Source organism: Dissoconium aciculare, assembly GCF_010015565.1.
Source record: "Dissoconium aciculare CBS 342.82 unplaced genomic scaffold K489scaffold_12, whole genome shotgun sequence".
Lineage (NCBI taxonomy): Eukaryota > Fungi > Ascomycota > Dothideomycetes > Mycosphaerellales > Dissoconiaceae > Dissoconium > Dissoconium aciculare.
The window spans coordinates 613,781-636,489 of NW_022984962.1; the positions used below are offsets into that span (position 1 = coordinate 613,781).

The 22,709-nt window shown below is 52.7% G+C and overlaps 7 protein-coding genes across 7 annotated transcripts; 2 read left to right on the forward strand and 5 right to left on the reverse strand.

The window, feature by feature from the left end:
- The first annotated feature begins 593 nt into the window (after positions 1-593).
- K489DRAFT_61882 (uncharacterized protein) lies at positions 594-2,826 on the forward strand. Its single transcript, XM_033608768.1, has 3 exons — positions 594-2,044; positions 2,104-2,397; positions 2,476-2,826. The coding sequence occupies exons 1-3, from the start codon at positions 928-930 to the stop codon at positions 2,544-2,546; spliced, it is 1,482 nt and encodes a 493-aa protein (XP_033456962.1). The 5' UTR covers positions 594-927; the 3' UTR covers positions 2,547-2,826.
- A 1,749-nt stretch (positions 2,827-4,575) lies between these two features.
- On the reverse strand, positions 4,576-5,142 carry K489DRAFT_373144 (uncharacterized protein; the record flags this gene model as incomplete). Its single annotated transcript, XM_033603399.1, has 1 exon — positions 4,576-5,142. The coding sequence occupies one exon, from the start codon at positions 5,140-5,142 to the stop codon at positions 4,576-4,578; it is 567 nt and encodes a 188-aa protein (XP_033456963.1).
- Positions 5,143-6,756: 1,614 nt separating this feature from the next.
- K489DRAFT_61921 (uncharacterized protein) lies at positions 6,757-7,480 on the forward strand. The gene has a single exon (XM_033608769.1). It carries the CDS (start codon positions 6,916-6,918, stop codon positions 7,360-7,362), a length of 447 nt encoding a protein of 148 aa, XP_033456964.1. The 5' UTR covers positions 6,757-6,915; the 3' UTR covers positions 7,363-7,480.
- A 1,398-nt stretch (positions 7,481-8,878) lies between these two features.
- Positions 8,879-11,054, reverse strand: K489DRAFT_412604 (uncharacterized protein; the record flags this gene model as incomplete). Its single annotated transcript, XM_033607949.1, has 2 exons — positions 8,879-8,926; positions 9,000-11,054. 2 exons carry the CDS (start codon positions 11,052-11,054, stop codon positions 8,879-8,881), a joined length of 2,103 nt encoding a protein of 700 aa, XP_033456965.1.
- A 4,658-nt stretch (positions 11,055-15,712) lies between these two features.
- Positions 15,713-17,163, reverse strand: K489DRAFT_383483 (uncharacterized protein). The gene is made up of 2 exons (XM_033605611.1): positions 15,912-17,163; positions 15,713-15,835 (listed from the first exon to the last, which is right to left on the reverse strand). Exon 1 carries the CDS (start codon positions 16,846-16,848, stop codon positions 16,108-16,110), a length of 741 nt encoding a protein of 246 aa, XP_033456966.1. The 5' UTR covers positions 16,849-17,163; the 3' UTR covers positions 15,713-15,835; positions 15,912-16,107.
- Positions 17,164-17,253: 90 nt separating this feature from the next.
- Positions 17,254-19,468, reverse strand: K489DRAFT_390548 (glycoside hydrolase family 13 protein; the record flags this gene model as incomplete). The annotated part of the gene is made up of 4 exons (XM_033606611.1): positions 17,254-17,322; positions 17,689-18,674; positions 18,801-18,989; positions 19,054-19,468. 4 exons carry the CDS (start codon positions 19,466-19,468, stop codon positions 17,254-17,256), a joined length of 1,659 nt encoding a protein of 552 aa, XP_033456967.1.
- A 347-nt stretch (positions 19,469-19,815) lies between these two features.
- Positions 19,816-21,317, reverse strand: K489DRAFT_383486 (mitochondrial phosphate carrier protein). Its single transcript, XM_033605612.1, has 3 exons — positions 20,608-21,317; positions 20,197-20,545; positions 19,816-20,141 (listed from the first exon to the last, which is right to left on the reverse strand). Exons 1-3 carry the CDS (start codon positions 20,928-20,930, stop codon positions 20,103-20,105), a joined length of 711 nt encoding a protein of 236 aa, XP_033456968.1. The 5' UTR covers positions 20,931-21,317; the 3' UTR covers positions 19,816-20,102.
- Between the last annotated feature and the right edge of the window lie 1,392 nt (positions 21,318-22,709).

A 22,709-nucleotide genomic window follows, 5' to 3' on the forward strand; every position in this document is an offset into this window, starting at 1 on the left:
AGCTAGACGTTCTCGAAAGAGGAAGGACTTGCAGCTCACGCTTCCATACAATCGATTCCTCTTCTCACGGTCTTTTTGGTTGCTCATGGCCAATGGGGTCTCGGCAGCAGTCATACCCACACGCTTTTCCCATTGGTTTCCATACATCTTGCAGCTAGGTACGCGAATGACAGAGCATTTCTCTGTCTTGGACACACAGAGATGGAGGCGCCGTGTCGGTCCTCAACTCATCGGAGGGGCGCCGGCACGACTTACTTAGGGGTGCCTTTCGATGTACTCGTTGGCACGAAAATTACCTGCAGCATGACACCACCCTATCGACGCCTTCTCCTTCTCACTTCAGCCACCGCGATTATCATAGCCTTTGACTTGCTCCAATTTCCAATGCAGCCTCACAAAGTCTATCAGACTTGATGAGACCCTAGATCTGTGGTGTGGACAACTGCTACCCTGACACAAATCAAGATTGATAGATGCTGAGACTGACATAATCATATCATCACCACGAAGCGTGTCTGCGTATTGCGTGTTCATTCATCCTCGGTTGCATTGAGACATTGTACACAGAGACACCCCGATCCTTTGCTTTTTGAGTTGCACCGGTACTGCTTCGTTGTGACCAGTTCCAATCATCCGGCCGCGCTGCACGAACTTGCCATTCCCTTTTGACTGGCTGTGTGTCCAACAGCGACCCCGAACGATACGGCCAACTATTTTTAACAAGGGCATTGTTGTCTGTTTCTCATTATACTTTTCATTGCAATTCTACAGCATGTCGTTTTGAGCAGTGTTGTTGTTGAACCTCTATTTCGGGACATTATCCTATGGCGATTCGATCTGCCCATTCAGAGCAGGTCGTCATTTCTCCAAGGTCTGGGGTGTCTCACTGCCTTGTTTCTGACAGCATAACTTCATTCGCTCGGTGTCATGTCCTCAGCCGAACTCGCGGCATCATGGACCTTCTCGCAGTCGAACCAACAAGATGGGAACCCCATAGGGCCTGGAGCACATGACAGCATACATCGCACATCGGACGGTGAGATCAGCTCTGCACAGCCTCCTTCTCAACCTTACCAAGATACATTCGATTCCGAAGTGCAGTCAGAGCTGTATGCAAGACACGGCGGGAACACCAGTTTCACGCCTGCACGCCTTCGAATGCCTTCTGATGCGTCCCAGAACCACTCGCTCAGCGAGGGCGTTGTCGGCAGTAGCTCGTGGCACAATCAACCATTTCATGGTGATCTCGCAGGTTTGACGCCGCAGACAACAGACACTCCTGGTCAACCGGCAAGAAACTCGTTCTTGTATGGAAACCAGCTACTCACACCTACGTCAATGACGACCATTCGGGATTGCTCGCCAGGAAGCCTCTTGATACCGGGTCGAACAAGGATCGACGGAGCCTACAATGTAACGGGTGTTGCACAACACCAGCCTCCCTGGCCAGCACCCGCCCAAGTGTTGCAATACTCGTCACATTTGCAAATCCCTCACGCGTCACAGGGGCAGAATGTGCCACAATTCCATCTGCCTCTCACGGAGTACAACTTGTGCAACGCGGACACAACGCCGGAATCATCTTCGAATCCGGGACACAATCCCGCGACACAACACAAATACAATGATCCGCCCACGGTCTCTCAGAATGACTGGCAACCTTTGCAGAAGAGCGCGGATTCGAGACAGCACAATACAATCGCAATGCCTGCTTCATCAAGTCATTCTTCAATGATGCTGTTAGGGCCACACATGCTCTACAATCAAGATCGACATCGACTTGAACATCCTTACCAATTGGCATCGGTGCACAATCCGACCAGAAATGATAGCAAAACGACTACCGACGTTCCTCTATATACTTCGCACCACACACATGAGGTTCATGAAGCACCCATACCAGAGCAGCCACGGTTCGATCAAAATTACCACGAAATCAACCTGCGATCGATATTCACAAATGTCCACCATGGGTCATTGATGGGCATCGACGAGAAATTATTAACAATGTCGGCGTATTACCTCTCCCATATAGAGACCCAAGGTGAATCACCTTCAACCATGAATCATCCTTCATTTCAAACACTAAATCATTTACCCTAGGCCTCCATCTAGATTGCCAGGACCCAAACGGCGCAGAGAACGAATGCATCCGCAACCAACGCACTCGCGATTGGGACATTTTCAACCACGCCTGGCTTACAGCGCTCCAGCGACAGCTCGAACTGACCCATCACTCCACACAAGCACAACATCCGTTGCGCGATGCCGCTTCGGTCATGGATATACCGGCGCTCGAGGGCTTGGCAGATGAGCTCGTTCGGCTGTGCGACAGAGTGGACAAGTATGGATTGGTAGACTTCCAGATGGGCGTTGCCGAAGATGAGATTATCGATCGTGAGTGTGGTCTCCTTTGCAAAGAGACATTGCCATTGTTTTCTGCTCGCATCATCGGCTTACATGTTATTCACCTAGTCATCCTTCGTTGTCTGGCCGCCTTGGAACCTAGGCAAGATGAGCCTTCCAATTCCATCGAAACAGATTGATCCGCCCGTTTCTGTCAGGAGGCAGCTGATTCTCTGCCCTCAATTCAAGAACATGGAAAAGCTGGCGAGGGATAAACTGCCCTCGACCATTTCGAGCCAAAGAAGATATATCAGCACTGAGTGAAACCGATATGCCAACACTGCTATCCCTTCTCTTTTGACTATGCCCAGGACGCGAATTCACTGACCAAGATCTCCTCGGCGGACACGTCAATACCATCAGAAATCCTTTTTTCTCGTTTTGAGAATAGACTAGGGCCAACAATCCCGCCGACGACCAATAACATCATCACCTGGAACGATGGCACGGCATGATAAGACACCGGAATTCCGCAATCTCGTCGCGCCCGGTCTGTACAAAAACATGAGATGCTCTCCCTGGCAGGTGGCCTTCGCTCGAGGAACCCCGTTTCCCAAATGAGCAGACGGGAGGAGTGCGGTTCATGCGAAAGCGCTGAGTCAAACCCAACGGAGGTCCAGGTGGAAGGAGAATCATCGTGGGGTGGGCGTGTGTGTGTGTCAGCTCACACGTGCACACAACAGACACGAACCAACAAAAGTCATCTATAGATGAGAGCGGAGTCGCAAGTAAGATGGGACTGACACGGCAAGTTGTATTGGCTGGAAAATCTCAGGGGGAAGTGTGCGCTGCGGAGTCTCAGACGCGGCAAAAGTCTCTGTCGATGTTTCCGGGACGTTATTCGCGATTGATATGCGCCCAAGTATAGAATTGGAGAAAAAATGGAAGATAGATTTCTCCTCTCGGAACAAAGAAAAAGAGCCGGTAAATTCGAGAAGGGAAGAAGAGTATAAAGACTACGGCAAGGTTTCCGTCGCACGAGGAAACTCCAGCGGACGAGAGAAGCCAACATTTCCCGGGTTCCATACCACGTCGCGTTACAAATGACGTTTCCATTCCTGACGAGCAGCGCGGTGCCGCCTTCATTCGCTCGCAGTCCACCCGCACCAGGCGACAGATCTCGCCATGCCTTGCTTGGTGCAACCTGGGAACTGGATCATCATCTCGAAACCCAGGGCTTCCGCGTTGGTTTGGGTGCGCGGCACAACGCACGCACGCACGGCAGCTTTCAAGCACCGTTCCCTCCCATGAGAAGAAAGAGAAAATTTGATTTCTCCGACCTATATAGTCCAAGCCGATCCCCCACGACGAAAAGGTCGAGTAGACCCGCGAGGTTGTGAGCAGGCCGCCGCCGACCGTATATCGGATTCCACGATGAACGAACGGATGTCGCACAGACGGAGAAAACGTTCACTCGCGCGCGTCCGGGCCGGCTTTCCCGCAATTGCTGGTTTTATTTCTTCGTTCCGCGCGTTTCACCAGGGATTTCCCGTGACGTCGAAATTTCAACGGCCTCGAGGAATTGCGGAGAGGGTGATGGTGGTGGTGGTTCACTCGTGCCGTTTGTCTCGTACGTTTCATTCCGTTCATACGTTGCTGCGGTGGTGGTTCCTGATGATAGGGACTATTGATTAAAAATAATAAAATAAAATGGCGTGCAAGAACGATTGCGCGGTCGTGTTGTTTCGTTTCCAATTCCCGGGCCTGTGCGACTTTGTGTGCTTCACAGTTCAAACTCTCTTGTTCTCCCGCGCGCGTCCCCGAATTCGGCAGGCTTTGGCGCTTGGCAAGGAATGGGGATTCCTGGTCGATTTGTCCGAGTTGTTTCTCGCTTTCGCTCCTCGGAACCTTGGGATTGCACCTTTTCGAAGGTTTTGCATTTACTTGCTTGTCCTGTTTGGGAAAGTCTGTTTGTGACCTTCTTGCTCGCTCGCTGATCGATCGATGCCAAAGTCGGAATGTCGGGCCCTGGGGACTGCCGATGTCACCGGTGGAGGAGAAGTTCGAAGCTTGTCGAAGTACCGAAGGAACCTCCTGGTCACATCATATGTGACCTCTCCACATCATTGGATGGTGCGCGACTGCTGCATTGGCGATCGATGGCGTGCGGTAGTGTAATGCCGCACGATGTATTGCCTTTCTACTTGTTTGCTTTTTGGATCTTCTACCTCAAGGTGACCATGGAAGCAGGTGCTTGAAATCGTGCGCGGCCGACACTCCCGCGAGGATGTCCGGCGTGGTGAACTTGAGCGACGAGGAGAGGCGACGCAGGTTGAAATCGATTGATCTCCTCTTCTTGTCGATCGGCGTTGAGGGTTGTTGCTGTTGTTGTTGTTGTTGTTCGTCTTGTCTGACCTCATCAATGCTGGTTGTCAGACGGTACGGCGGAGGGGACGACGCTGGAACATCAACGGTCTGAGTCACCGGTGACGAAGGTGCTGTAGCCGTTGTGGTTGGTTCCGAGACACATTGCTCGTATGGAGGCAGCTCGTGTACAATTTCCGTGACTTGTTCAACGAGGTGGTGCTTGTCGAGCTGTTCGGTCTGGTCGAATTGCGGGATTCGAGATTGACGACGGGATCCCTCAATGCGAGAATACCTTTGTTGCCGCTTGGTGCGGATTTTCTCGATGAAGGTCGATCCGGCGACGGCGATGAGAACACCTGCCATGACGTGTGTTTGGTGATTTGGCACCGTGTTGATGGGAAGGACGATTGGATGTTCAATGGTGGACATGATGGCGAGATGGTGAAAGTATTGGCGAGGGCCAGGCACGAGATATATGTGAAGTGGTCACAACGTCTACCTGAAGAAGACAAAGAAAAGAACGGTCGTTCAACGATCAGGACCATGGAAACATCATATGAGGAAGAGCCACTCTGTACTACGTGTGGACGATCAGATGATCCAGATCGGGTGCATGCCCAGGTGTATTGGGAAACGAGACGACCAAGGCCGCGAAGGCGCCACCAAATATCGTGCATCAACAGTAGGACGTCCAAGGCGCGCGACTTGGCGGGTGATATGGCAGGAAGGAGCCTTCCGATCCATGGTCTGCGCGATGGTAGGACGCAGCCAGCAAGCGAGCGAGCGGGCCAGTGACAAAGAAATCCGCAGATTGTGTGAAAACGGTCCAACGCAGTGCTGCTGCGCGGTGCCGTCTGACCGATATGTCATCGCAATATCACGCAGCAGGAAGGAAAAGCGTACATAGGTACAGTAGTCAAAAAGTGCGCGCACGCTGACGTGGAATTGAAGGAGGTCTGCAGCAGTCGTCTCCTCGCGTACATGGCACATCCCGCATCCCGCATGGCCGTTCACTTTTCGCCCATCTCACCAAACCTGCAAGCCGTTGGAGCTAGAACCGCGTTCACGCCTGGGCGAGAGATTTGGAGAACTAGAGATGAACCTCATTTTCCTTGCCGTGTTCACGTGGCTCATTTGTCCTCCCATTCCCGCCCACAGATCGGGTCCCAAGGGAGATTCCCACGCTGCCTAGAACACCAGGACAATTCGAACCATGCATGTATTCGCGTCCCGCGTTGCGAAGGTGTATAGGTATTTGTGTTATTAGTACCTAGGTCCTACGTGGATGAAATCTTGGAGAAGATTGTTACTGCAGGCGCGCCGTTGAGGTTCACGGAGATGAAACAAGGCCCAGACCCGTTGTGACTCGAGGGCTCGCTGTCATTATCGTCGTCATTCACGGTACAATTCGACTTCGTATCCTTCTTTAAACAACGGCTGGGATCAGCATTATGATGACGCGGTATTCCGAAATGTCTGCTCCTGTTCATCTGGGAATTTCCATCGACAGGGAATATGATATACCTCACACATGTACCTAGAGTGTCCTGTATGCAGCCACAGACTTGGGGAGACAGACACGCGAACCAGCCCGACGCAACGGACAGACAAGCCCGCTCCTCCTTCAACTCCCCGCATTTCTGTCTGTCGCTCGCTTGATCGCATAGGCCCAGACCTTCATCACTCATCAAGTACAGGTGCTTGCTTTTACTACGACTGCGCGTGTACTAATCCACACGCGTGTACCACTATCTTTTTTCCCTTGCCCATGCAGAGCGGTCTTACATCTTTCTGGAACGCATACAGCTTCTGTTTCCTTCCTTCCGCTCGGCCGTCCATACATGCGCAGTAACGCAGTCGAGGTTAGGGTGCTCATGCCATAGTTCCTCACGCGATGCCAATGCTGGGCAGCGCGACGACATGCATGTTCTACGGAGGAAGAGATAGAGAGGACAGGGAAGTCAGGTCCTTGATAGGAGGGGGTAGCCTTTCTCGCGAAGGATCCGAGAATTCCTTGGAAGAGCTTTCCACAATCGGGATGGAATGCGGATGGAGACGTGCTAGCAAGCTGTAAACAGATTGACAGGGCTGGGAAGAGCGTGTAAGGAATACAGCCGGTGCGGAGCGTGGGTGCCAGGAAGGAGTTGCAGAAGCATAGATTTCGGCAGATTCATAGGGCATTCTTGACGGCATCAGTCGGTCATGAAAGGACAAGGCATGGAGATTTCCTTTCACCGTCGGTCTTCTCCTTTACAAACACGCGTGGTGGTGATGAGCGACCCTGGGGTAATAAAACCAGCGACGAGTCTCACCGCGCGCAACGAAAGACCAATCATACCATTGAGCATCATACACCATAGCTCTCAACTTCCGCTCTGCACTCATCCCATCAGCATCACTCCACACATCTACCAGGTCAATTTGTTCCACCATAAGAGAGATTCCCACTTCCAGTCAGGCATCACGCCGCAGGCCCGCATCAAACGACCCGCGCAACAAGTGAAGCCAGAGAGGCATCCGCACACTCCACATCATCACATGGTCTCTCTTCGAGAACCCAACCCCCCTGTAGTCTACAGCCCGTCTATCTCCTGCATGCGTCCATCGCAATATCTCACCCGCAACGCACCCCGGACGGTCGAGCAGTAGCGTCATTCCCGCCATGTGCCAGTGCCATGCCGCCGCGCCGCGCCGCGCCGCGCCCGCGCCAGTGCCAGCGTCGGCGCCGATGGAATCAATTGCAGACCGATCCAAGACACGCATTGCACAGTGCACAGATAGACGAGACAAGATAGGCTGCTGCTGCTGGTACCGGATGCGTCAATGGCAGAGGTATTTCTAGGTATTCGGGCAATGCAACATGAGTAGAGAAACCAGATGGGGATCATCCCAAGACCTCCGGGGCAGAACACGTCGCATGTATCATCAGTCTGGTCGCGATGGGCCTTTCTTTTCCCCTGGGCAATTCCGGGAATGTCTCCCTTGTTCTCGGTCGAAAGACCTCTCTGGGCAGAAATAAACCTGGGAAGGATTCCCTCTGGGGATTCCGCCTGGGATTCGAAAATATAGAAAAAAACCCAATACACGAGAAGGATTTCAACGGGGTCCGTCCGGTCCAGTAGCGGCGTTGGAGGAAGATGGACTTTCCCTTTTGAGCATTGGGTCTCGAATCCTTTCTCGATGACGGTAGTCTCTCGACTCGATTCGATAGAGGGAAATAAATTCTAGATGTCGAAGCGAGAGAACTACCCGGATGACAATCCGGCACTGGGCTGGAGGGACAGGAAAAGGTGAGACACACACGCACGTGGTGTCTTTCTTCTCTCATGGTAGAGAATGGTCGTTGGCTACTGGAGGGGCTCCGGAGCGCAGTGCGCCCGTGGTCGGTAGCATACTAGAGAGTCGTATGGCCATCCGTGCACGCGAGGTGAGAGAGGAGAGCTTATATCACGATGTTCGCGCGATGGACGGAAGAAGACGTGGTGAGGACGGGATTGAATTATGCGCTTGCAAGTCAAGACAACACCAGAAGGAAGAAGGCTGGAGATCTCTTCCCTCCATTGTGTGCTGTACTCTCCAACCAAGTGGCAAGGAGTTTTGAACAGTGACTGGTACCTCCCACACTCTGGACCAAAAATCCTTTCTGATGGGGGGGAAAATGCAAGAATTGTTCCCCAATCGCGTGTGTCCTGGCGATTACTCTCTTTTGGTCCCTCTCCCAACTCAACCCTCAATCACACACCAAACAACACAGAGTTGACCCAAGCAAGAAAAAACAAATGCAACGACAATGCAAGAAACGAAAAAGAGAGCAGACATTTCCGACCATCAGACAACCCGGAATAAACAGAGAGAAAAGAAGATAAGATGAAGATTCCGAGCCACCCGAAGGGAGCAAGCAGGGAAGTGAGTCAATAACGACAGGAGTAGAAGTAGAAACAAGAGGGAGGAAGGTGATGGGGGAAGAAACTGCTAGCGCCCGAAGCGGGAGACGGGGATTCCATCTCTGACAAGATCGGTTTCTGTGTCTCTTTCTGTCCTGTGCGGAAAATCAAGGCAGGCGTATGTTTTTTGTGGGTGGCATCAGGGTCGTGTGCGCGGCCGAGTGGGCTCAGGGAAAGCCCGATTCGGTCGGCCATGATTATTGGAAAATGTGCGTGTGTCATTAGAAGAAATGCGTATGCGGCTTGCTTAGTTCGTGCACTTCCATCTCCTGTTGAAAAGCATTCCGTTAGTCATTTTTTCTCTCTTTTTGCAGACATGCGGAAAGTTCCAATCGTGCTTACCATTTTGAATGTATTAAGCTCCTCCTTGATCTGCTGAGCAAGCATAGGAGTGAGACGGTTGCAAGTAGCAATCTCGCCGCGGCGGTCATATTCGGTTGCGGACCAGGCATCGTGGAATTGGATTCGTGGGCTGAAGCTGATGGATCGGGTAGATCCGTTGGGCGTCGTGACGGCACTCTTCGACATCGAAGGCAATCTGTTGGTAAAGTAGTCACCATTGGCACCACCCTTCAGAGATCCAGTGCGACCGTCCTTGGGTGTGCTGGGCATGCTGGATGCAGGGCTATCAGGCAGGTTGAGCACAGGCGCACTGCTTCCGTCGACGACGGGTCTGATGACAGGTGAACCACCGCTTGGAGAAGCCGTCCCCGATCGTTTCAAGATGCCCTTCTTCACAGCGGCGAGAACCTCAGCTCGATCACGATCACTGCCAACCACGCTTCGACGAGAATCCGAACCATCCGCAGATCCGCGGGAACCAGGCTTGATGATGCTATTAGCAGCATCGATCGAGTTCCGCTCGAGCTTAGGAAATCCGGTAACTCCATGCGGTCGCTCAGTGATATCGGCGTTGACATTCACTTTCTGTCGTTCAGCCTCGACGGTGACCATCGAGACTTGAGCGACACTGGGCTGTACTGCAGCACTGGGTCCGACTTGCACAGGACCATCAGCAGCAGGAACGCCAATGACGGACTTGGGCCGGAAGAGGCCCTTGATGCTCCTAGCACCCTTCTTGGTCGCCTTGCCCATCTTTCGCAACATCATCGAAGCGGATGATGCAGTTGAAGAAATGGAGAGGTTGTCGGTAGACCCAGCGAAGCCGCCTTGTCCAGAATAGATGCCAGCACCGATTCCGGCCTCCTCCTGCCTTCGTGCAATCTCTTGCTGCTCCGCATCGAGTTCATCGTCAATCTGCTGTTGGTGCTGTTCCTTGGTCTGCTGCGCAATCGCGTTATTCTCAGCGGCACCTCTCCTCAGTTCCTGCGCGCTACCGAAAGAAAATGCTCTTCGTAGACGTGATTTCATGCCCTTGTTCAGATCTTTGTCAGCTAGGGCAGCGAGGTGCTGGGAAGCAGGAGAAGCGGAGGCCATGCCAGACTGAGCAGCAGAAGCATAGGTCTTGGGCTTGGCAGGTGAAGCAGCGCCCGAGGCGGAGTCGTCGACCTGTGCCTGTCTAGAGAGCGGCGATGGAGTACCAATACGCTTGGTAGCATCAGTAGAGCCACGTGAGCCTGCATTGGCATTTTTAGGCTCAGCTTGTGAAACAACCAATTTCACAGTGTCCTGGGCGGCCGCTGCCGAATTTTGTGATAGCTCGCCAGAGACACTGTCGAAGAAAGCGCCAGGCATAATTGTGGTGGGAGTGGAGGTCGCACTTGCATCACCTGTCGACGGCCGAGGAGGATCCAACGATGCAGGCGCGCGTCCCACATCCAGATTGCCAAAACTCCGCCGCCTGTATCTGTTCGGCTTCGTTGTGCTAATGGCACTGTCATCCTGACTTTCCGTTCGAGGCAATGCCGGCATGGTATTCACACTGGTTGAACTCGTGTCTGGCGAAGGAGCAGCCCCAGCTTTAAGCGTAGAGGTATTCGAGTCTGTGCGCTTTTGTGCAGGTCGCCTATACCGATCTGGCGATGGTTTGACCGCTGAAGTCTCCCCGAGGGTCGTCAGCGAGAGGTCGGGGATATTGGTTGTGATATTGATCAGCGAACCATTGTGAGACCCCATCACCGAATCATCCTTTGCTGATGGTTGTGATGACTCGGTTGATGTTGTGCTGGATGCCGAGGCAGATTGTGTGTGTGCGTGCCGGCTGGTTGCCAAACTGGCGCGCGGCTGAGGTGTATTCGTTCCTGTACGTACATCCTGTCGTAGACCTGGCGTGGATGAAAAGGCGAACGTTGGAATTGGTGCTCCAGCTGTGCCACGGTATCCAGTACCCTGCCCAGAGTATGTGGCCCGCGGTGGGCCTGCTGACCTTCCAGTTTGTTGAGGGTATTGTTGAGACGTTCCTTGGAATGCTTCAGCTGATGTAGGGCGGTTGTGCATTATGGTGATAGAATTCGGAGACTGGACAGATAGCGAGAGTACCTCGGCCATTGAACTCGCCTGAGGTAGCGTGATAGGCAGAGATGGAAAGGTGTGTTAATTAATAGTGATGAGATTGTTGGGAAGGGAAGAATATTATGCTAGAAGTATTGTCAGCATCAAGTTTCTTGAGTGTTCTGCCGGTTGACTGAGATCATTGTCACCAGGACGGAGAGGGCAAGGCCGAGATGGGTGCACGCTGCTGTGTCTCACAAAAATCGACGAGGGAGACTGCAACTTGCGTGGAAGAATCAAGCCCTCGGCAATACACAGAAGATTTGCAGCAGCTGCCATTTCCATCTTAGGATCTCCATTGCAATCCCATCCTGAATGATGACCGATGTGTGTAGACACTGTTTTCGCTCCTCCTTTGGGGCGGCTGATTGAGGGATTGTGCCAGGAGAAGGACGACGGAGATGGTTTCATGCCCTTGATATGCCGCTCACTCACCGTTTGTATGTATCCCGCGAGTGATGAAGATGATGATATCTTGTATCCAATCACAAACTCTTTGCTTTTGTCGGCCGAAATGGAAGGAAGGAGGAAGCAACGCTGTCTTCAGAGGACGTGCGAGAGCGAAATGGCTGTGGTGAACATAAGCATGGCTCACGACAGGTAGCAAACAAGCCGACGGCGATGTGAACAGGTGAAGATAGCGATGCAAACGACGATGCAGTCGTCAAATCGTTTCAGTCGTCACAATGGCGAAGCAGGAAAATGCGGCAGCGAGTGGTGCGGAGTGAGTGTGATGAGAGGTGGTGGTGTATTGTGTGCAGCAAACAGGCAGGTGGCGGAGAAGGGTTGGTCCAGGATAAAGGTGGGCGTCGCAGTGAGTGTCAACCAGGGGCTGCGAGCGAGACGAAAACAAGCGCGTATACCACCAAAAAGTGCACGCACACACTCTCTCTCTCACATCGGCACACACACGCACCCTGATCAACCACCCACTGCAGATGGTCTCCCACGCGCACCGTACAGTTAGACACGCACACATACACACCTTGAGCTTTCTCCTCACACGCAGATCCAGCCGATGGTTGCCTCGATGTTCCCGAGGGTTTACCCAAGAAATTTCCTGTACTGGTGGTCGCTCGGCCGCGGACGTTCCTCAGCAGCGAGTCCCAACGGGAGACGGGGTACGGGCGACAGAATGCTGGGTCGAGGGTGAGGAAGAAAGAATGGGTAGGACGCCGCTGTGGAGAATGGGCACAGGAAACGCACATACAGCACAGCCGTAGTAGCAGTATGGTGGAAGTAGTAGAAGAACAACGGAAGGACGCATACAAGACCAGATGGAAGTGTTCTCGCTCCGGATGATATGTGCTGACAGTGATGATGAATAATGGCGGCGGAGGGAAACTCGAAACGTGCACCCTCGAGAAAGTCCACGGGTGACGAATGGTTGGATGGAGGATAACGTAGCGCCGCTGCTGTTGGCAAAAGGAAAGTCAATACACGCCTAGGTAGAAGATAGTAGTGGTACATCCATAGCTGGTGAGGCACTTTCTTCACCACTGAACTGGACGGGCTGATGATCACGGGCGGGTAGACCGTATTCCCATGAGCAATCATCGTCAACCTTGGGAGGTGATTTGAAGCTATCGGGCGGACGGGCAGGTTGGCCGATCATCAGCGGACACGGCAACGGGACCGAAATGGTATCTCCAGACGATTTCTCCAGCCGGCGGAGGAGCTCACTGGCTATACTGCTGCAACCTATTCGTGGCCGAGTCTGGCTCGTACAGCGTTTTCGGTTTTCTTCCAATCTGACCCGACCAAGTATTCACAGATCATTCGGTCCTTTTCACGGGTTGCTCCACTGTGGAAACACAACATCATCGCGAGATTCACAACTGCGGGAGAATGTCACCCAACCCGACTGCTCTCGATCGTCCTCATTCCCACCAAAGACTATCATCACCAACACGAGCTACTGTATGCACGTAGAATGAGATTATTGAGCTACCGACGATACAGTGGTCCTCCACAATGCACTAACGTAGACCAGCTGCAGCTCATTGTTAGGAGGAAGGAGGGTTGAGTGGCGGCGGCGGCGTCTACGGTACGACGGTGTCGCAGACAATTCGGCTGCGGCTGCGACTCTGCTGCAGCAACCCGCAATCACGACATGAAACTAGGTGGAAAGCATGAGGCCTGCATATTTTCGCTGAGGAGCTAACACAATCTCTCCCCTCCAAAGAGATGCCCGGGACGCTGCAGTGGAGAAACAGCAAGATGGACGGCTTCTCGGATAGATCTCACTAGAAGAGGTGGGAGGTTCGAAACCGTCTGGTGTCGTCATGTGAAAGATGTCGTCTACCGCATGTGGACCCGGTGTTGGTCACGTACGCGAAGAAGCAGCTCTCATACGGTTGTCATCAATCCCATCATCCAGGCGCCCACGTGCGTGAGAACCCGCAGCTTTTCAATCAAACCCGGGATCGTTGTTATTTAGGCGGACATTACAACTGCAGCACTGAGCAGCTACAGTACCATACAGGAGTGCAATTGTCGCGGCATCCGTGCCGTACGGGCCACGTCATTGTCATCATCTTGCACCGGAAACGGATCGATCATGCGCATTTCCCACGGTTATCTCCTGTTATTATCTGGAGATTCGATAGTCCAGTACAGTGCTGGATCTGGAAATCTCCTCCAAGAGCGACCGAGATGATGACTGCCCTTGTAGATCACCATCGCCTTTGTCTCTGAGTTGTCGTTCATTGACCGAGATGACCGCAGATTGAAATCACGCCGTGCCTCGGCGATCAGACCCGTGTACAAAAGGACTCCGCGCGCACAACAAAGGGGACCAGATCATGTTCAGCGATGATCCGCAGAGATGAAACCGCCACGGACGCTGCACCCTAAATCCACCTCCTCCCGCCAGGTTTGGCTCATCTTATTGTTACTCACCATGGCAGTTCCCGTCACATCGAGTCGCAGGCTAGTAATCATAATAATAAATTGATCATCACCACCGGCAAAGGAGAGAGTGAGGGGAAGCCAGGCCTGGTCTGGATTTCCTCCGGCCAGTATTACTGTAAATCGATAAATTGATAAAATGAATAACAATAATGACACAGCTCTCTAGGATAGGATAGGATCCAGGAGACTCGGCGGAGGAATTATGTTTCGATGAAGGCCGTTGCTCGATCGAAACTCTGCTTTTCAATAATAGTTCGCACGTTTGCACTACTGTGACAATTACGAGCATTCACCATACTACTCGAAATGCGGACGACATTCCGTCTCGCTGCACGCAGACGCAAGGACCAGCGAGAGTCTCCTGCGCGAGAGCCCCTTCACAATTCCCTCGTTCGTTCCAGCTTTCGTGCACCCTGGTATCTTCGTGCGACAAAATGGTCTGTGACTTCGATCCTTTAATGTATAGACGTGAAGTCTATTCAGCACGCGCGCTTGCTTCGTCCGCTTCGGCATCCGTGCTGTCGCTACACTTTCGTTCTACATGTACCATGATTGATATCCATATATAGCGAACCTGGTCTCCCATACCCCGTGGCTTCATCCCCTTATCGCTCCGTGAGAAGCTGCAATTGCGCTTCTGTCTCGTCCACGGCGTTCGAGGCCAGGTTTGGATCCAAGCTTGACTCCATCCATCGCCGACTCCGGCGTGTCCGACCGGACAAGACACAAAAAATCCCCCATGTCCAAACGCAGGTACGATTTCGAGCCAGCGTGGAATCGTCCCAGCGGAACGAGAATCCAGACGGGACAACACATAGAAACGAAGAAACAAAAAAAAAAGGCCCGTGGGATCTACCGCCTAGGTTTTCCCTCCCTCGCCCTACACACCATTTTGTCTGTTCTCATAATGGAACGCCGAAGAACCCACGCCTAGGCGCCACTGCTGCACGATCGCCAACCATTGATTCATCAGGAGCGCGTGTTCTGTTTCGGCCAAGATTCTTCTACGGAGGGCAGTCTTCGGGAAGTCTCGTGGCGCACACCCAGGCTTTTTCTTCTCACTCGTGTGTGTAGGCTTTCACCAGCCCAGGAGTCGTAGTGGATGATGCCCTCCGCCGCCCAATGTTCCCGCAGACGCGCAGATTTCCCGCCTCTGCTAAAATATCCAATACGAGTCACTTTTCCTCGCGCGGAGGTAGTGGATATGCAAACGTTCATGCGGCTCGCTGACACGCTTGCCCACGAACCTACCTACTACTCAGTGGATGTCTCCATGCCACGCTAGCGAACCACACGATAATTTGTGCCGGTGTCTATGATATTTGTAAGGTAAGAGCAGTGGTAACTGAGCAAATCGTTCACTTTCCGCATCCGTTGACCAAAGTGACGATTCCCTCATCATGGTCATCATCACGGGTTATCCCAATCTCCGTCATCTCCGTCCAAATCCAGATCGGATCACGATCTTACACAGGAATCATGAAAGGGTTCGGTACAACGTTTCGACGCCGCTGCTCGCATGACGGTCATCCATCGGTATCATGACATGTGATCTCAACACCCACAGACACATACATACACGTTCCGAGACAATGTCGAGCCGCCGGGCTGAGCGCCATCCGGGCTTTCCTCTCTCGCGAACCGAACATTAAGTTTCTGTGATTTGATTTGATTTTTCTCTTACGATGATATGGCAAAGGACTTTTTTTCCCGAAACCTCTTTGAGGATCGTCATCTCACGGTTGGGTCGATTGATTCCGAGTAGGATTTGGCGGGAAAGTGTTTATCACCGCGGGAACAACAACCATTCGGTTCTTTCACATCGATGATGATCAACGGATCAAACATGTCAGCGTGAGTGAGGCTTCGCACAGGAAGGTTTTCTCTCACCTTAACATTTCTCGACATGTCATTGCAATCGCGTGTCATACGCAATGGCCGTTGATCGGATTGTAAAAGCTATCGAATTCTTCGAACAAGCCATCATTCATCCTCCATAGTACAGTTACAGCAGCAATAGCTAATAACAATTCTACGTCTTGAAAACCACCTTCCCGCGACGACTCGGAGCGAACAATCCGGACTTCTAATCCCTTGCCTTGCTCGTGTCCACACGCTTCCACATGCCCACATGATCAATCCCCTCCTCATCCCAAGTGCCCAGCGCCTCATCCGTCTCGAAGCCATATTTCGCCCAGAGTTTCTGTACACCGATCTGCGCATGCACCATGATGAGGCCCTGGAATTCCAACGCCGCATTCTTCTGTAGATAGACCTCCCTCTCCGCGGGATCCAGCTGCAAACGGACATCCCCGGGGTGTTTGGCGACGAAGTCGATCGCCCGCCGAATCAATAAATTCGAGATCCCCATCTTTCGGAAGTCTTTCACTACCGCCAAGCGACCAATCTTCACATATGACTCCTGTCCCTGATCGCCCACTCCCCGATCATTCTCCTCGTGCGGCGGATTCGGCGCGGGGACCACGCGGATCGTGCCAATCGGCACCCTGGTGCTGACGATCTCGGAACTATCCTTCTTGCCCTCGAGGGCGCCCGGTTTGCTCGGCATGGATGCGTATGCGACCCAGTGGAAACTCCGGCGGTCGTCGCTGTCCAGCTCGTTCTCGAGGAGCACGCCTTGCTCTTTGACGAAGACTTCTTCGCGCACGACCATGGCGTCGATGAAGGCTTGCGGAACGCGTTTGAGCGGCTCGATGGAGGCGTTGGCTTGCTCGCTGGGAGGTTTCCGCCGGTCGTAGTTGGCGAGCCGCGAGTAGGGGGGCAGGACGCATTCGACGAAATCTGAGCGGGGCGGGGCGAGGGCCATGGTGGAGGTTGTCGTGGTGGACTCGTCGATATATCAAAGTGCTGAGAATTCTCTTATCTTGACCGCCTTGACTTGATCGTGCAACTCGCTGTAGTATTCCTGGTCTGTTGGGCAGCAGTGGTGCGTGAGGGTTGAAGGTAAGTTGCAGGTGCTTATTGATTTTCAACTCGGGAGGAATGCGAATTGGACGCAGCGGAAAGATAACATCTCGCTCGCCACCGTTCAGCGAAATGCGTTGTACAGGCCGTGTCGAACAAGGAAAACGTGAGCGCGTATGGGATCTACAGAATCACGCATTATGTATGTGTCACAATGGTGTCGGTACAGTACTCATGGACTTTAGTTGCATATCCTATACCGACGATAGACAATGCGCCATTCATGTGAAGGAACGAAGTGGGGCAATTACGTCGTTTGGTCTGCATTAGGGTTCGGGTTGGGGTTGTCTTGCACATGAGTACATTTCTGGTTGGACTGTTATCGAGGTTCACCATTATCACAGATATTGTTTGTACTGCTATATTGACGTTGTGATATGCTATGAACAGTTTGTAAAGATCTTGGTCATGGTATTATATCAATGCGTGGTCACAGTACGGTGTTGTCAGCCCGAGTCGTTAGAGCACTGCCCAAACTGAATTTGGGCACAAGTACCAGAGAAGAGCGCGATCCAAAGGACTCGTCTTGAGATGATTACACGATTATTTTGTTTGGTCAGGACTATATATCTAACCCGAGGTCAGCAGGAAATTGGTGCAGAACCTCTACATCCTCCTTCACAAACACACAAACACTCCCACCAAAACCAGGAAAAACACCAAAACCATCCCGACCAATGACCACAACAGCCCTATCCTCTTCCTTCTGTAGCACATCGACCCAGCGCTCGCCGGCACACCCAGCAGCCATCTTCTTATAAGTCCGCATGCCATGCAATGCAATACTCATGATAACAACGCAGCCCGGACGATCAGCAGTCCCTGCTCGAGTCCAGCCAATGCAGGACATGCTATCAAAGTAGTCTCTCTGGGGACCATAGGCGAAATATCGACGGGCGAGCATCAGCGAAGGCAGGACGCCATCCGTCATTGGCGGTTGTGAGCCGCTCTCATATGCCGTCTTTCTCTCCGAAGAGCTGATGGGAACTTTACACGCTGGTCCTTCTGCGTGAGGGCCTTGAATACCTACCAGATCGCCCCAGAAGACGCACGGGAGTCCGTCCTGGCGAAGTAGTATGAATGCATAGAAGAGCGCTTTCAGGCTCGAATCGATAGGCGTGAAGCTCGACTGCCCTGCTTGCGTATCATGATTGCTCACACATGTCACTGCTTGAGCTGGACGAAGCGAGACTAGAGCTCGGCCGTCGGGATGACCTGGACCGGACAGGAGAGTTCTCAAATCGGCGTTTCGGCTGCCTATGAGGACGTCCCCAGAGACACGCGAGAAGCTGTTTAGGAGCGGCGTGTCGTAGGTATACGCGAGTACCGCGGATGAGTCTGGTGGTGTCACGGCGTCGAGCCAACGGATTTGTCGGCTGACATGGGGGCACCAGATTTCGCCGATGATCATTGCGTCTCTGCCGTACTTATCCCGGCTTGTAGCCTGTACTACAGCGATCCAGTCTCGGATGAAATTTCGCGAGATGTGCTGTGCTGCGTCCAAACGGAAGTTCGGAATGCCTACATCTGTGACCATCCATCGACCCCATCTGAGGATCTCCTCTCGCACATCTGGGTGTTTGTAGTAAATATTCGAAAACATGAGGTAGTCATAATTACCAAGTTCTTCCGTCGTGACATCGTCTGCCCAGTTCTTGCCAGGGCGCACTGGGACCATGGACTTGCGTCGAGACGGTCTCGAGAAGGAGTTCGAGAGGCGGCCCATTCTTCCCGGCCGCTGGTCTGACGCATTAGATGAATGAGCATCTCCCAGCCGAAAAGCCGGATCAGAACACGTCGCTGGGTCATCGATCAATTTGAAAATGGCGTTCTTCTGGGCCTTCTGATCCCAATCAGTGCCATTGAAATGTTCCGCGCGCCATCTGAAAGCCGAATACTTCATCCCCTCACGTTCGCGACCAGGAAAGTCGTATTTCAACCAAGCTTCAATCATCCTCGGCCTGCAAGTCTCCACACGCCGATCTACCCCCAAGGCAGATGAGCAAACGTCCACGACATAGACTCGCGAGGAGAAGATTCGACATACCATCTTTGTCCACCTCAACCGCCCAAGTCTCCTCCGTCGCATCTCCAGCGGTCTTATGGCTCAGGACAGCATCCCAGATGATATCAATGCCATTATCTCCACTCTTTCGTGCTGTATCCAAGAGATCCTGCAGCTCTTCCCGCGAGCCCCAATGGGTGCTGCGCGCCCATTTCTGGTCAAATTCGCCGAGGTCCCAGAGATCATAGCAATCATATCCATTGCTGTTGGGATTGTTCGCCTTGCAGCCAGGCGGTAGCCAGATCGAAGTCACGCCGAGGTTTGCGAGATGAGGCAGGACGCGGTTGAGACGCGACCAGAGAGAATTGGGCGAGTGGGTTTCGTGTGGTGCGGGAGGTTGCGAGGGTGTGTGCCATTCGAAGGCTTGGAGAAGGAGTCTGTTCTCGACAGTGGGCATTCTGAGGATCGAGATGAGGAGATCTTGGTCGATGATCTTGAGGTTGTTGGTGATTGTTGCATGCTCGAAGCTGTGGAGGACGCTGAAAGTCACTGGTAGTTATTAGTCGCTCGAATGAGCATTTGCGACTCATCGGATCTCGTTCCGAATCATCAGCGACATTTTCATAACAAATCGCCAGCTCACCTGTGTCGGGCCACGGTCAACGCATTTTCGCTTGTGTAATGTAACTGTTCCGACCTCCCACACAACCCTTACAGAAGCCAATGGCCGAACGGCAGAGCATTCGGTCGCACAAACACGTGTGATCCATGAAAAGGAAGCGACAAGAACTTTCAATCGATATCCGCCTGCGCGCTGCATGTCCTAGTGTACAGGTCCGAGTTCGCAGAAAAAGCTCAGATGCATCTCTATTCCGTCTATGCCATCCAGATATTAGGTAATTTCGCTTCGCCGCTCTTCTTTCCGGAGAGAGTCAACGCCGCCATCCAGATACTCGTGCGGACTCGAGAGTGTCTCCTAGCTGCAGCAGTAAACCCAGATCGCCAAAAATAAAAAAGTCCTCAACGCGTGAAAAGTTTGGTGTTTGCCAGATCTATTAACCTCAGGGAGTCTATTGACCTACTCCGCTGATTTATTTGGCGATCTCGACACCACCGACGGCTCCCAATGCCTATAGAATTTCGTTAGCTCGCATCATAGGCATGGAAGTATCCATCATCACTAACCTTCTTGAGATCACCGTAGATGGCGAATTGACCGGCGGTCAAGGTACCGACCATGAAGAGACGGGCGCCGATACCGCTGAATGATCCCTTCAATCCGAGCTCACCAGCAATCTTGATGAGACGGCTGACGGTACCCTCACCAGGAGCACCCTTGGTCTTGTTGATCTTTGAGAGCATGGTGTCGGCGGGCTGGGAAACAATGGCGGCAGCGAAACCGGCGATCAAACCAGATCCGAGGTTGATGGCAGTGTTCATGCTGGCGCTGGTGGTGGCGCGGTCGAAGATGTTGGCGTAAGCGTACTCGGCGACCTTCTCGTAGACGACGAACTTGGTCATGGTGTAGGGAACCCTGTGATGATCGGTGTCAGCCCGGTGTTTTCGTGTAGTCTCGTTCGTTGGATTTAAACTTACTGCTTGAAAAGAATGGGTCCAAATCCAGAGTAGAGAGCACCGACACCCTCAGTGCTGACGATCTTGCTGAAACCGGACACGAGACCGGTCGCAAACTTGGGGTCGGAGACCATGCGGATACGGGTGGCCTCGAGCGGGCACAGAGCGATATCAGCGAAGAACTCACCAGCCGCGGATGAGGCAAGGTAGACGGCGGTACGGTTCTCCTTGGCGGTCTCGTAGCCAACGAGGTTGATGGATTGTTGCTTGAAGAACTCGTATCCTCCGAACTTGAGAGAACCCTGGAGGAAGTAACCGGCGAAGGTAGGTCCGAAACCGGTCATGAGAGCGCCAGCACCCTCATTCTTGACGACCTGGCTGATGCCACCAATGAGACCGCGGTTGTAGGTGACGGGGTCAAGCTGGATACGGGTCTTGACGCTGAAACGGGGAACATGTCAGCCGCTGAGCATGGCAATGCGTGATTGAAGAGAGAGTTTATGCGCCGTCCGAGATGTCCATCTTCGTTCCTCCTCTTCTCATTCTTCATCCCGGCTAGCTGGTGAAGTCGTCGAGCTGATCCTGCAACTTACACATCAATGGGAGTGAGGGCACCGTGGGTGACGGAACAGCAGACAGCACCGGCGAGGGCGAATCGCGAGTAAAGGCTGAAACCGGAGAGCTTCTCGGGGTTGACGGCGGCCTCAACCTTCTGCTTGACAGCGTCGAGCTTGTTGCTGCCGGTGGAAACTGGGGGAGCGCTCATATTGGCGATATGTGAGGAGCTGAGGTGAGACGGAGTGGAGAGATGGATAGATACACGCGAAAGGTGTATGAAGATGATTGATGCACAGAAGTTGGTGATGGCAGAACAATGGAGATACAGAGAGATCACACAGGTCTGACAGATATTCTTTTTCGGCAACGGTCGCTCACTGTCACAACGCTTCTCTCGAAAACAAGCCGGGAAAGTTCACCGTAGCTTGCCTGAGTTTCCCAACCACCACCGAGCTCCGAGCCCCAACCCTCAACCAATCACCTCAGCTTGCGCTCCGGCGTGCGCCTGGCGTTACTATTAATCTTCCGTGGCGGCCACGCCCGAATCCTTGGTACTTGTTTTATCCATACCCTTAATCATTTATTCCATTCAATTTAACTATTCGTTCACGATCGCCCTGATTTCATCGTCTGTGAATGATTTTAGGCACGGTAATGTCGCAACTCCTTTTGCCGCATTTGGTACTGGTCATCCCTTGACGGCTCCTCCAACAGCTTCTGAGTATGCTCTGCTCGGCTGAGTTTGCCGGGACAAGCCCGACGAGCTACCAAGTGCCTTTGATTCTTCTAGAGACTAGGCTTAATAGTAATACCCGGCTCGGAAGATATCTTGAAAGTCGGCTAAAGACCGTCTCACGCGACATCCGGCAGTCTGCCGAAATACCACCGTATACGCCATGGGCACGCCATATACACGGTTTTTGAGAACCTCAAGTCAGACATCTTGTCCCAAAGTGAATCAGAAGATCGTCATGTGAGCTGCTCGTGCTCTAACAATCCCGCTTCTGTGACAACCGTCTTCTCAGCGATGACCTTAAATCGTCTGGAACCTCCAAGCTCATGGCAAGAACATTCCCATTCCATGCTCGGTACAGGTGAGCAACCTGCCATATGTAGGCATCCCTAAGCAGGCCCGGGGCCTATCTATTGGTTTAGGCATGCGCCTTGTGCTTCCACGTGGCTCAGTATGGCGATTTCGTTCAGCGCATAGCACTCTGAAGGCGTACGGACAGCAATGCCAAGCAGCTTGAAATCTGGTGATGCAAGTGGGGAGATGTTTGATCACGGCGTCAAGCAGAACAAGTGCGAGGGGCCGACACCTTGCTCGGCTAGATCACGCGAAGACAACTCTAAGCGCCTTGTCTAGTTTCGAGGAGCTGTGCTACCTCTTTGGCTTGAATAAGCAGACAACTGACACCAACAGGATCGATTGTTGCATTCCGATTAGCTGACCAAAACCGGCATACCAATTGGCTCACACTATAGTGCTTCGCTGGTCACTGATCTATGCCAGGGATATATCTTTTGCCTTGTGTAACCAATGTTCTACATACACGCGCGCCAGA